This window comes from Micromys minutus, assembly GCF_963924665.1.
Source record: "Micromys minutus genome assembly, chromosome: 23".
Lineage (NCBI taxonomy): Eukaryota > Metazoa > Chordata > Mammalia > Rodentia > Muridae > Micromys > Micromys minutus.
The window spans coordinates 18,521,650-18,536,943 of NC_137958.1; the positions used below are offsets into that span (position 1 = coordinate 18,521,650).

A 15,294-nucleotide genomic window follows, 5' to 3' on the forward strand; every position below is an offset into this window, starting at 1 on the left:
GATGACCTAAATCTGAACTTTTGTGTATGGCAACAATGCCATCACTAATGATGGCCTTTTAAAGATGGGAATAAAGAGTGATATAAAATAGGAGCCCAGTGGTTTGTAACTCTTGCTCTGGAGCTCTGAATTGCCAAAATCCTACCTCTTCTTTCTTGGGATTTACAGTCTGTGACTGTTCACTAGTACCTTTAATCTTACCTTTGACTATGACATTATTTGGGTTCTAAGTCTAGATGTGTTAGAAGATACAAGATTAACATCTTTTTCCTCTGTAAGCATAGCCCTGTTCTATCAATATAGTCTCTGAGTTGAATGTGCTCATGCCAGTGGGTGAAATGTTAATAATCATTTTACATTTGAGATCTAATTGTATGTTTCTTAATAATATATAGGAACATGGCTAGTCTTAGTCTTGAAAACTTCCAACTGATAAAGTCAAATACAATGAAAACTTAAAGAAATCGTCTAGGAAACTGATAGCAGGCAAGGCAGAAAATTGTCAAGTCTAGTAAAGTGTTTAGCTTAAATTTTACACCCTTCTGTCTCCATTCAAGCAATAATATGTCCTTGCAAGCTACCAAATAATTGTGTATCTATTCCAACGATTGTAGAAATCCTTTCCCAGAACTGGAGAACAAGGAATAAATTTTCATAAAAGTCAGTTACCTATATAGGTAATTGATAGGTAAATTACCTATAAAATGAAAACTGTTACTTAAAAGAGGTTTGAAGTGGCAGTCACCAATAAAATTTCAGTTACCTATCTAGAAATAGATTTGTATAAATAATAGATCTAATACTGGCTAAAAATTTTATTAAGTTTATGTAAAAGAAACCCAAGTTGCATATTTAGTGTTAAAGAAAATACTTTAAGTAGTTTAAAATATGAAGGCAACATGACTCGAATATTAAATCATGAATATGTGTACAGTAAAGCACACAATTAATCAACAATGAATCAGATTGTTCCTTTAATTTAGACAAATAAAAGTTATTGTGCTTTAAATTGACATTAGATTAATCCAATCCCTTAGGTTTTTAATAGTGGATAGTAGAACACTGAAAGAAAAGTGACCAAATCAGGGAAAGATTTGACAGAGATCGGTCATAGATGCCAATTCTTATGAGAGCAGACAGGAAAGAGAGGTAGAGGAAGACTGAAAGGAAAAGGGAGAGGAAAATGGAGAGGGAGATGGAGAGACGAGATTGGATCAGTCAGTTTGGAGAGGAGTTTTGAGCCAAAGCAGCTGAGTTGAACCAGCCAGCCAGAGTTTGGAATGAACTAGAAAGAGCCTATTCAGCAGTAAGTCTCTGACATGTCCATTACAAATGGTGAATAAATGTTACTTTTATATCTCACAAGGTAATTGAAAAGAATTAATAATATCAAACATAGTTTTTAGAATCAGTTTTAGATATCTAGCTTTATTTTGAAATGTTAGTTGTGCTATTAAAAAAAAAAAAAAAAACTTTTCACGCTTTTCACTTCTGGAAAGGTTGACTGGTATGCACCCACGATGGGAATGGCTGCTGATGTGAACAAGATAACATCTAAAAAAGTCAATTCCTTTTTGATAACCACTTATGGATGAAGCATTTCAAGTAAATATTTTACCTTCTTGGGGGCGATTCAAAGCATTTAAAAATATTCCTTTAACCTCTTCAGTGTCTCTAGCTGTTTTATGGTTAGATGCTATGTTTTATTACTTCTTGGTGATTAATCCTAATTAAATAAATATGTACTGTCTCTTTGACTGCACATTTGTCTTCAACTAGTTTTCTCTACTGGTATGCCCCGCCCTCTCCAGTAGTCTTGACTATGCGAAGCTATCACCTTAGCAGCCACTAGATGGCAGCACCACGCTCAGAGACCTCAGCAAGTTGCAGAACTGACTGCAGCTATGGAATCCTGGCTATTAGCTGGTTAAGAACGCTAAAGGTCGCCTACTCTTGACCCATCATTTACCTTTCAGAAAATCAGTCTCTGCAAAGATTAATGACTCACTAGATCTCACAATGAGAGAATTTAAAGTTGCTAATTCCCTTTTATATTACAATTAGTTGTCATAAGCAAACACCTTGAGATCTTTGGTTTGTTTGTTTTCCATAGACTTTGCAAGACTTAGCCTTGCTGCCTAGAACTTTGTATCTCCTCTTACAGCTGGTGAAGCAAAGACTTATTTGCAAATATTTCCAAACTAATTGCTTATGCTGTTAATTCGTAGGAAGCTCCTGAATTATTTGCTTTATCCAACTCCATATCTTATCTTTAGAGAGACAGTCTGCACTAGTTTAATAATGTTGGAGATTACAAGAAATTAACCAATATTTTCTTTATTATAGTAGTGTAGTGGTAGAACACTTATTTCTGAAATTATGTCTTCTAAGATCTTTTCATTTTTAAAGCTGGTTTTAGAGACCTTTTCCTCCCTCCTCTGCCTCCTTCCCTTCCTCCCTGGCCCCTTCCTTCCTTCCTGTCTTCCTTCCTGTCTTCCTGCCTGTCTTCCTTCCTTCCTTCCTTCCTTCCTTCCTTTCTTCCTTCCTTTCTCCTTTCCTTTTTTCCCTCCCTCCTTCCTTCCTGCCTTCCTTCCTCCCTTCCTTTCTTCCTTTCTTTCTTTCTTCATGTTTCTGCTGCCATTAGTTTTCTACTTACCCTTCCGAAGGGGTTTGTAAGTTTTCTCACTTTCTAAAATGCTTAGTGAGTGCGAAATCGAAAATGTCAGCATTTAAGTTCAAATACAACCAGCACTGTTCAGTATGTCTCCCCTTGAAATTTGTCTGACCACATTTTTGGGTACTTCCAAATACAGTTCAGAGCTATTAATTCAAGGAGAGCGGTGCTGCTATATTTTAGAAGAGGAATCTCAAACCAATTCTGGAATCTCAAACCAATTCTGCGCATTTTAAAACAAAAAATTGAAACATTGTTTCTAGTGTGTAAACTGGAAACTGGCACGGAAAGCTTCCTCGCTGTTCTTTGCGGTTGGCCACACATCCCACACATTTTCACAATAAACATTGTTAAAAATAAGCATCTCTGACACCTGACCCAATTATTTGTAAATCCTGGAGCTGAACAATTAAAGCAAGGATGCCAGTTAAATATCTTTAAAATAATATTGGTTGGCTGCATAACAGTCACTGTAAGAATTTTGTACACAAACGACTAGTGTTATGCATGGTATTATGCAAACGGAGAGTCACGAAGCTCTGCTATCTTTTCTCCTTATAAACATGGAACTGCTTAAGTTATTGCCTATTTACAGAGCTTCTCCTAGAGATGGAAATGGAGATAAAATAGTATCATTTGATATTGTCCAGGAAGTTGAAAACACACTTAATTATGTTCATGTGTCCCTGTTTTTCATACATATTGTCTTCATGAATGAAAGTTTTAAAATATTTAAATAATCAGTCTGCTTTGTTTTTATGCATTGCTACCTGTAACTGCCATGGGGTTCCTATACTCGCTAATCATATACTCTGGCATTGCAGAAATGGAATCAGTGATCCGTTTGGGATACAGAATTAAGGCTATGCTTTATCATAAGCAATGAGAGTGCAGTTAATTTAATAAAACAGTGAGCAGCTTTTCTAATATAAATTATTCATAGTGGCTTATATAATATAGTACTTGTCATTGTCTTATGATTTTTATTTCTGTTGTTTTTGCTTTTGCTTTTTGAGACAAGGTTTATCTGTGTAGCGCTGACTGTCCTGGAACTCACTCTCTTTAGACCTCAAACCTCCTGTCTGGCTATAATTTTCCTTTTAAGCCGTCTAACTTCTCGGTGAAGCATTTAATTCAGAGCTGACTTTGGAAGAAAAAAGAAAACTCTAAACACAATTTAAATTAGCACTAAAATCTCATAGTTCATTATAGACTAAAGTATGATTAAGATACCTTAAATAAAATCAAGAAAGTCAGTTCATTTTATCTTGAATAAATCTCATGATAATTTTAGCTCTATTTAGGTAAATAGGATGAACCAGGATTATGTCAAATGCACCTTTTGTTTTTCACTAAGACTTTCATCCAATAAAGATTTTTATCAGTGAAAGACGGATGATAGGAGGGTTATATTTAAGTAATGATATTACAGCTTCACTTTCACTGTAGCTCTTAATGTTTTCAATATTAATTCAATTTGTGTTTGCAAGAGAAATATTATCTCTCATGCTTTGCTGACAATTACAGTGTCAGGCATGTATTTCTGATAACTAATAATCAGGGAGAAAAAAAAAAGATCATCCAAAAAAAAAAAAAAAAAAACCCTCATCCAGTTGTTAGTATGCTAACTGATAGGAAAATACTTATAGAAACAGCCATAATAAATATTTAGATAATGGAGATGTTATCCTTAAATGAAATTTATTATTGTTAATTATTTATCTGTATCTGAGAGAGGTTCTTATATACCTCAAGCTGAGTTACAATGGTACCAAGGCAAACAACCTTGAACTTCTGGTCTATGTGTCCCCTATATCCAAAAGCTGTGATTATGGTTTTTCCCGTCTTAATGTTGTTTTACAGATTGAACCCAAGCAGTCGTGCATGCTGGGGAAGCATTTCCCCACATTACCAGCCTGTAATGTATAATGTATAAATGTGTAAAATTCAACTCCTCATAGGAACTCAAGTAGTACATTTCTAGTAGGAGTGATAAATTAATAAAAACAGATAAGTGAGTGTGGTAATGCTACTCCAAATGAAGAATATTACATTTTATGTTGCTTAAATTTATTCAATGGTTGTAAAGAGGAAGCTAAGAAAATATTTGATAAATGCAAATATAGAACCAGGACATCTAGCATCTTTTAAAAATTTCCAACTGATCGTTGTTAATCATTTTTTTTTGTAGTTGGTTCCCTTGGATTGGAGAGAGTACTACCATTCAGAATTGGGCTAGAAACTACAATTGCCTACAACTATTATTTTGCTAAATGGACATAGCATTAGACTGGCTCCTAGTCATTTGTCATTATAAGTATACAAGAATGATTCTCTCATCCCTCTTCAAAGAACAGTTTAGGTCTAATAGATGATGATTAACACAAAGACCCTCAACAGGCCAAGGCACAGAAATGAGGAGACTGAAGAATGATTAGTACTTGAAGGGACAAATATTTCATCCTCACTAACGCTCAGAAAACATTGTTGCTGAGGGAACATGGAGAGTGTGATAGCCAAAGTTGGTGGCTCACTACAGGGAGCCTTTATCTTCTGGACATGGCAGAGCAGCTACACATATGTACTCACAGTTGTTGTGACAGCATATACAGAACCGGTGTGATTCAAGTCAGAGCAAATTTCTACACAGAGAGGGACATGGGCGTGAAATTTCATAATTGCTATTGGCAATTACTATCTGCTGAGAAAAGGAGTATCAGAGTTCTTTAATTGCTGTAGCCCTGGTGAGTCAATCATGCTCCAGTGGAAGGGCACACATCCAAGAATATTTGCTCAGCATAAATTTGTCTTAATGAGGTTAAAAAGAGGATACAAAATTGGGTGAATGAGGAGGGAGATCTGAGAAGAGATGTACGAGGAGCAGATACAAAACAAATCACATTATCCAAAATTGTCAAATAATAGCATTTTAAAACATAATTTTATTTCCAGATATTTCTAAAGTTGCTGAAGTCGAGTTGCTTATAAATTTGACATTGACTGCAAACCAATCTCCCTTTCAGATGAGCTTAGGGAAAATGTAGCTCCTATTACCCAATTCTTCACAGATACCAATAAACTGGTCATTTAATAAATATTGTTAAAGAGGATGTAAAAGTCTCAAGACAGAGAATTCTATTTTGTTTGCTGAAGTAACACCACAACTTAAAGATGTCCTGAAATGTCATGTGCTGAAACAAATATGTGTATGAAAATATGAGTAACAATGATCATGGGAAAATTCTGCTCTCTCTTTATTGGATGCCAAGAAACTTTCGATGTTTCTTTCTATTCCTTCTCATTGCTGTTTTGAGAGAGTGTCTCACTCTGTAGCCCAGGCTGGCTATAATCCCAGGCTGGTCACGTTCTTCCATTTCTCTTCTCATTTGAATCAAGATGATAATGTTCATTTCTCCTATTTTACATTAAAACAATTAATTTTCAATAAGTAAGATGAATAGAGAGGGCGATACATCTATCTTTCAAGATAAGAACAGAAATACAATTTATTTTCCTGATATAATGGGTTTGGGACAGCAGGATAAGAGCTGACAGTCAACTGACCAGTCAGAGTGCAGGAAGAAGAAGCAATGAATATGGATACATAGTCAGAATCTAAATCAATCGATGCCCAAGGAATCATGAAAATTTGTAAAGAAAAGTGAAAAACATATTTTTTGAAACCCTTGATTATTATAAATTAGTGATAAATGACATGAGAAACAAGATGACCTGGAGTATACTAGAAATAAAACACTGGAAATTGAGATCCACATGAGGTGATGATGTCTTGAATAGGAAGCCCTTGCTACTATTATGTCTTTGGGTATTATAAAATATATGATTGCATGTAACAATTTTCTTAATAGATCCTTAGACACTGGTATATCTTTAAAAGTACTTAATATTTCTATATGTTAAAAATTACTTAATAATAGACAGGGGAGGTTTTCATGAAGTCCCCCCCCCTTGTTGAGAAGCCAATTGCTGGTTGTTAGAGGAGGCAGACATATTTGTTCAGAATTGTGGCCCTTGAAGACTACTCACACTCTAGTAGCTGGTCCTACATCCATGCTCATAGCAGGCAGCATGAATTGCACGCAGTCTGTTTAAAGCATACATAAAGCATGTGAAGTTGGGAGAGAAAGTCAGAGGGATATGGAAAAAATTATAGGGAAAAGAATGTGGGTCTGATATTGATCAAACATAATGCACTCATGTCTAAAATCTTCCAATGATATGTAATCCCATGGGAATTTACATAGGTTTACATACTATTATTTATCACTGCCAAGTGTATGACAACTTGAAAAGATTGGCGTTATTATGTATCTAAGACATGATGCCCTGTTCCCACATGCAAACGCTGTAGAAGTCAAACTTCACTGTAGAGGAGAAAAACGAGAATGAAAACTGACTGATATTTTAATATAGAAGTTTGACTTCTTGTACAGAGTGCTAAAAAGAAGTTTTTTACTTTCTTGATGAGTGGTCACTTGAGTGAGAGTGATTATTGAGCAATCCTTGGTGATTACTGAGAACTAACAGTGAATGCAAGTTGGTATCATTTAGCCAAAGCTTTCTTGACAGTCATCAACCATTGATTGCTTATTGATGCCTGCCATTCATGTTTTCCTTCTTCAGAACTTGCTTCATTCAGAATGTTATGTCTCTAGTGACTAGTCTGTGGTCTAAACCAGAAAGTACACTTAACACAAAAACTGGACTTTCCCCCTTGCTTTGAACAAAATAAAAATGAAGACAACTATGTTTATGTTACATCAAAACATAGAGTAAATGTTTGTTATAAAACAATAGAAATATATTCCCAAAGGTCTGTCTCTATATGAAGCCTTTTAAATATCCTTATATATTAATAGTTGGGGAGAGTTAAAATATTAACCCAGTAGTTACTTTTGCAAGTAATACCATTAGCAAGAAAACACTTAAACCAACTGAAATTAATAATGTATAATAATTGCTACCTATATTGAAAGAAATTTGAGTCAACGCATTGCAGAAATGTTCATTTTCTGTTTCTTAAATAAAATCAGTGACCTACAGAATTAGGAAGCATGCAGTTCTCAGTTCTCGAACTGATCTTTTCAGTCAGGAAAGGAAAGATTCTGCTGTTGTGGTCTTTTAAGAGCAGATAAGACCAGCTTTTATTTCACTCTCTTACATTTTAAAGAACACTATATATGCCTGCAACCTTTATCAGGTATTATCTCCCTTTTTTCCCCTTTTACAATTTGTAACATTTAATTATTTTTTATCAAGGTCCTACCTGCCAATCTATTAATTGAAATTTCAGTATACTTGATCACAATGAAGAATATGGATGATGAATTCACATGAACATAAAGCTACATACTCACATACGTGCTAGTTATTTTAACGTATTTCCGACAACTCAAGATCACAATCAAAACTGTATATTTCTTCTCCAACAAATATCTTGTAGTTTCTTGACATTCAATTACATACTAAAACCTATATTGCAATGCAATGAAAGTATTATGCTGGTGGTTTGATCTGATAGACCTGAAGATTTCTCTCATCATATGTCACACCTTCACCTCCTCTCACCCAGCCCACTGGAAAAGTGATGACATGTGGTTTTAGAATATGTGTGTAATGTGCGTAAATTAAACGGTGAAATTTTCAAGTTAATTCCTGGGTTGTTTGATATCGGATTTAGGCAATATTGCTAAGTTGTTCAAGAGCATCTCTGGCATTTTTTTCCTCTTCCATGGTCATTCTCTTTCCTGTTCAGATGAGGAGCCTTTTGGTGTTGTATCCACACCTTAGCTTGTGTAATGCCTCTACTATGCTCTCTGAGCCCCATTATTCTTTCCTTCATTTATTTGCCTGCTGGATATCCTCAGCTGCAGCTCTCTGACACTAAGAAAACAATTTGCTCGAGTCCTGGGAAAAGAAATTTATATTTTTCAAGCTCGGTTTCATGGTCAGTGTTTGCAGCAGTTTCCAATCTGTAGGCCACAACTCTCTCACAGGGTTCACTAAGACCATCGGGAAACACAGACGTCTACACTACGATTCATAACAGTAGCAAGATTACAGTTATGAAGTCTCGTCAACCATAATTTTATGCTTGGGGGAGTCCCCACAACATTGGGAACTTAGTTAAAGGATTGCAGCATTAGGAAGGTTGAGAACCGCTGCAGACATGCATCACATTTAATACGTCTCTGTTTGTTAAAGCTGCGATTTCTGAGCTCATATATCGGTCTTCTTATCTTTTTTTGTGTAATCCCAGAATTAGTCAGTCAGAGCACCGTTGAAAACAAGTTTTGGTGGTTTTATATTTAAGGTCAGTGGATGCTGCTAGTCCTATTCAATTAAACGAGTAAAAATTCTCAGGGTTGACTGAAGCCAATTTTGCTAATGACTTGGAGACCCATAGCTATGACTAGAAAACAACAAAAGTGTCCATTGATGGGGAACCATGTGGTCTCCTCCAGAAAGGAGAGCATCATGTGATCAGAACTACTTAGTCACTATCTCTGACTATGTATCGTAGTAGAGATTTCTGTCAATAAGTCTACATGCTTAAAATATTTGAAAATGCACATATAATCACTCTAAAATGTGGGAACTCTCAAAAAGCCTTTTGATTTTTCACACACAAAGACTGCCTCCTCCTGACAGAACAGGCCCCGGAATGGTGAAAGATGAACAATTTGCATGATTTGAATATTGACATTCTTAGACTTTGGGGGGCAGGGATAGTTTACTCTGTGCATGTGTTTGGAATGGCAATTTTCATATAATTTCAAACTGCCAAGGGTTTTATTTATAAAATCCGGCTTTTTATTTTTGTACAAATACATCAAATTAAAGGATGTAAGGTTAGTTTTTATTACCCATTTACAGTCAAACTGAAGACAACCCAAAACCACCAATGACCATTTGATTTGCCTTGTTTTCTGCTTTACTTTGCCTAAGGCCTTGTCATTTTCAGAAATAAAACACACTCAATCCAGTTTGAGAAAACTGATTTGCCTACTCTTAGGGAAAAAAAAAAAGATTGGTTAGCTACTAAAACTTGTAACCAACAATTCTATTTTCTCCCAGACTCCAATCTCTCCCAACCAGCCACCACTATCTCTTTTCCAAGAGAGCAGCTCCCACAGAGTGATGGCCTCATGGGGCATATGCTTGGAAGACCCTATTGTCAGGTGGTAGACACACTGAGCTTTATTGACAGTGGACAGTGGTATTTTTGGCATCCAACTGTGGAAGTAGCTTCAGGATTTAGTCTTACAACTGGGCCAACTAACAAATGTGCTCATTTACTTTTTATCTTTTATTTCTATAACTCCACACTTCACCTCTTCATCTAGTCCAAATTACCTCACATTACAGCTCAGGAGGAGGGATATCTACTTATTCTCCACTATTTACTTCTGAACCTGAAACAAATACTTTAGTGTAAAAAAATACCAGCGAAGCTGAAGATCTCACTTAAAATCAGTAACAGTTGTCAAGCAAGCAAACTGCCAAGATTTTAATAAGATTGATCATTATTATTATTTTTTTTTTTGGTTTGGGTATGATCTTCTAAACTCTATAGTGAAAAGCCAGGTGAGAATTAGGCCAGTCTAAATTATATGACCCTTTTGTATACATACATACATCAGAGTGCATCAGAGTGATTTGATAAAATTGGTCGAATCTTTTCTTTAGTTTTTCCTAACTGCAAATGAACTTCAGAGGGAGAGGAAAAAGTTCCATTGGATTATCTCATAATTCTTGATTGACCCACATATTATGCTAGTTCAAGCATATATCTTTTGAGAAGCTTATAAAATATTTGGAAAGCTCTTTAGGGAAAATTTTGCCACCCTTGATTGGAATACCTGCAGATGCACACATAGAGACCAGCCTCCTGCCTCTCTGTGCTTTGAGCACTGGGAAGGTTTGTTTCTTCCATTGCAGCTGAAGTGCTCAAATCACCATCCTTAGAAGGGAGCATCATGTAGGTTGAGAATGTCAAATTTGTTCTTGGCTGTCAGTTCTAGCTACTTGTAATAATTTATAAGATATTTTGTGATTAAAAATAGGTAAATCACGATTATTTCAATCTAAAGGTAGCTTGATTTCAAAGGATCTGCTATGTTTAGAAGGCAATACTTCAATGCCATAAGCATGGGATACAGGAAGAGCTCGGGCTTGGAGCTGTGTGTTCAGCAACCCACCCTCTGACCCGCTGATTATTTCATAGAACAGGATGGAACATGTGAATTACTTAGTCATCCACTTACTGTGTTGGGGAATGGATGGCACTACACTTTGTACAATGCCACAAACTATTAAAATAGACTGTTATTTTCAGCGTGCAAATGAACTACTTTGGGGAGATGAATTGATAGAACTTTAGTTAAACACATGAAATTATTGTTATTACTTCTGCAGCAAGGGAGGAGTGCATACTTTGTTGGATGTTCATATTCCTGGCCAGTTTGTTCTCCAGATCAGATAAATTACATTGAGTTTTATATAAATTTAATTCTATAGTATGCTTCTGATAAAGACTGGGAAAAATTATTGTTAACTTATATTATTATAACTTATAGGGACAGGGCAAGAATATATTTATATTTTAGAAAATAGAATTTTGTCATTACTTGGGGCATAATAAATATGAAAAAGCTGTTACTTAGTTTTTCTTCTGGTTGGAAGTCAATAAAGAGTGATTTCTAATCCAGTTACATAGTACTTTAAATAGAAAATAAGTATTTGAGCATTACTCAAAAAAGGACTAATTTTTTTCATATAAACATTAACAGCAAGTCTATGATTAAACTCTGACAAATAATAATATAGAAATAACTAAATCACAGTGTTAAAATAATGCTGAAATGAATCAGAGACTCACTACTGTGACATTTAAAGGCAATGCTGCATCTCAATTAAGGCATGAGATCAACTCTCAAACTTATTTTACAGAACAAAAGGTAAGAAGTAGAATCTTTTTCTTCTTTTCCTTCATCTCTTTTTGGGAAATGCTGTCTCACTCTGTAGCCCTAGGTGGCCTTGAAACTCAAGAGATCTCTGGGTGCTGGGATTAAAACATCTGTGAAACTATGCCTAAGCAAGAAGTAGTATGCTAACTGTGTTCAGAATATTCTAGAAAGACAACAAGGAAAAAGAACAGGGCACCCTGGTGTCAGTCTTTAAACTGGACTGGGAAACACTCTCAGTGTTGAGTTTATGCTAGCCAAATGGAAATGTGAAGAAACCCTCAGTCCAGTGTCCCACTGTCACCTGAGGCGAACATTACCCTCTTATATCTGGTATGTGTGAGCAGAGCACAGTAGATGTTTTGAATTTTCTGAGAATAAACAGAAACACTCTAGGATGATGAAAGGCATGGTTTTAATTTATAGCAAATATGAGGATTTCAGAGCTGGAAAGTATTTAAGAAAATGCTGTAGATTAATCATGTTGTTTAGATGTAGTTTGGAATTAAATTGGAAACAAATAAATAAACAACAACAAAAATAAAACACCTTAAAGCAACCCTAGTTTGATTCTTGTCACGGGCAGTGAGTCTTTATTGCATGAAAATTCTGGGTAAGGAGGTCAAGTTAACTATAGACATCACCTTTCTCCTTCCTTACTCTACTTGTGAGATTCAAAGCAGGGATTCTTGCTATTTATATTCCTTTATGCAAAAATCTTAGAAGATTGTCAACTAGATCAGACAAGGGGACTGGGAAGGGAGTTTAGGAATAAGGAAACCATTGCTTACCAGCCCAACCCCATTAATTTATGTTTCCATGTGAACTCTGAGTTTATTTGGTAATGTTTTTCATTCTTTTTGGCTTAGAGGGTTTCCAGTGTGGAACTTTTATGCTCCCAAATGTCTCTGTTACCATAGCTCTAACTAGCATGTATTGGGGAGTTAAACAAGAAAAATCAAAACAAAACCAACACACTCATTTTATGCTGCATTATATAACAATGGCTCAGAACCCAGTAGTTTATGAATGAAATAAAGATACTTTATTTATTACACAGGCACTTGGATTTTCACATGCCCAACACAGCTGATACACTTAACAGCTACGGAAACACGCACAGAAGATGTCTGTCTGCTTGTAGGCTCAGGAGAAAAATTCCTCTGTGCCAAGGTGAATGAGTGCATTAACAATTTTTCCTTCGCTTTCCTCTAAGCATTTCCAAAGGTTACACGTCAAATGATATTCAACAAAAAACTGGTCTACATTTCAACTGGTAAGCTAACTTGAATTGGGAGCAGTGTAGACTTTGATCACAATGCAACAGATTTTATAGTCATGCTTGAACAGATTAGGTTAGTAGCATGCATTCCATTCTGCAATATGAATACTGTTAAACTATTTTTTCAACAAAAGTCAAAAGACGCCCAGTGCATAGAAAAATACAAATCACTGTATTCAATATAATATGAGACTGATCTTGGGACTTACATGGTGAAGATGAGATCCTAAAATGCCATGCCCACAAAAGCACATTAAAAAGGGGATAAACATATTTCATTAGACAATCTCTAAAAATTACTAGAGGTTTAAATTTGGGGGTGGTGGGGCGTTCTTGCTGTGTGCTTTGAACAGGGCCTTTCTGCTCACCTCCTTCTGGCTTGACTGGTCCATCGGACATCACCTTCCTGAGGGCTAGCTGGCTTTGGTCTTGGTTGCAATTGGCTGGTGGAGGCAGATTATCAGACTGAGTTCTTTGAATGGGGAGGACGCCTGCTATGCTGTGCCTGAGCTGCTTCCTGGCATGATTACACTGACCGCTTTTATGTGCTGCTGTGGCCGTGTGGGTGAAATGGAAACCCATAGTGTATCCTCACATGGAACCAGCTTAAATGTTATTCATGCAAACACGAGTGTGAATTTGTTCTCTTTAGAACTGTGTTGTGAGATGCCAAAATGATACCACATGCACAGCACTGAAGGGGGTTAAAACTGGCTGTTTCCTGGCAAATGAGGTCTAGAGGGATGAGGAAGACGACACACCACCTCCACGGCCTGGCTGACGCTTCTCATAAGTGACAGTGTGCCTAGAGCCAAGTGTTTATAAAATTATATCAGAAAATTTCGCAAATAAACACTCGTCCATTAAGATGAGCCAATAGATAGGCTTTGACTAAAACTACTAGACATGGCACTTCTTGACTCTGAAAACATTCCACTGATAAGAAAAATAATAATTTGTAAACTCTTATTCTGTACAAAGTGTGATCCAACAGAGTGGACCAGACAGTGACCCTTACTGAGACTACATTGCCTTCTCATATAAGCAAATACGCATAGGAAAAATATGTACTTTTGAGAACACGAATTTCTGCACATGTTCTTTCAGAGTCACACATAGCAAGCTCCTTTCTGCACATGTCCTTTTTTTAAACATTGCTTCAGATGGCTTTTCACCCTAGACTCTAGAATTTGACTGTTGGTCTGATAAACATTTACTTAACTGTTACAGGTTTCCAGGTTCAAGTATCTCATTGCTAACCTGATTTCAATGTGTGTGTGTGTGTGTGTGTGTGTGTATGTGTGTTCATAGTTGCTTTACTGGGGATAATGCTAGAAAACTGGCAGTCCCTTGTGCTTATAACTCCCATGTTCTAAAGGAGAAGGAAGTGCACACAAAAAGACACACAACACTGCTTTGCCTGCAAACTTCACAGACACGCCTACTAAATACTATGAGCCAGTTTGGATGGATGGTGGAAACAAAGGAGAAACAGCCAGTTTTATTGCAGTAGACATAAATTAAAAAAAAAAAAAAGGAGAAAGAAACTAAAAGAAGAGCCTATTTATGTGTTGATACTGTTCTTACACAGACAAAAGGACAGAGAACAGAGTGAGCAGGGGATGCCAAAAAACAGAAAGCAAACAGGAAAAGACAGCAGGAGAGAAAGGCAACGGATGAACATTAAGCCGCCATGCTGAGGAATTTATTTGCGTCTTTTACTTGGTTGAATGCGGAGCTGTTGCACAGTGGCTTCAGTTGCGGCTATGGCCGCCCCTGCATCTTCCGGATGGGTCTGGGCGACACTGGTTTTGCTTTGACTGCGAGATGGTCCGTGAGATCGGAGATGGCCTTCAGATGATGATTTTGAGCTCCCAGGACTACTGTGGGATTTCTCAATGGTGGGAACCTGCATGTCTGGTTACAGAGGGATGAAAAGAAATGAGTTAAAGTTGCTTCCCAGTGCGTTGCTGTGGAAGTCTCGTCTACATGTGATTGGGAACAGTCTGAAATTTACATTAATGCTATCATTATGAGCCATGTGTGCTACTCCACACGAGAGAGTAATGCTATCAAACATTTAGGAAACCAGTCAGGGAAAGAAGCAAAGGAAGGTCAGTCTGGAGAAGAAACTTAAGAGTTCTCTGGTGGCAGTACAGACCAGGGACATCAGCATAGCCCTCGGGTGTATCATTGACCATGGGCATCATCATGGCCCTGGGCAGCAGCTCGGGTCATGGACAACATTGCAACATCCCCTACACTAAAAACAGTTTATATAGGAGGCCATTGAAGAAAAATCTGAAAATTGTGACAGGGATACTGACATGTAGCTCTTCACATTTGGTGGC

At 36.6% G+C, this 15,294-nt stretch overlaps 1 protein-coding gene across 1 annotated transcript in view; it reads right to left on the minus strand.

The window, feature by feature from the left end:
• PCLO (piccolo presynaptic cytomatrix protein) overlaps positions 1 to 15,294 on the minus strand; it is a gene marked incomplete at both ends in the record, with an annotated part of 299,800 nt that overhangs the window by 34,814 nt on the left and 249,692 nt on the right. The window contains one exon of the mRNA XM_080936500.1: positions 14,666 to 14,860. Within this exon, the coding sequence (XP_080792626.1) occupies positions 14,666 to 14,860 (195 nt within the window). The remainder of the gene's footprint in view (positions 1 to 14,665; positions 14,861 to 15,294) is intronic.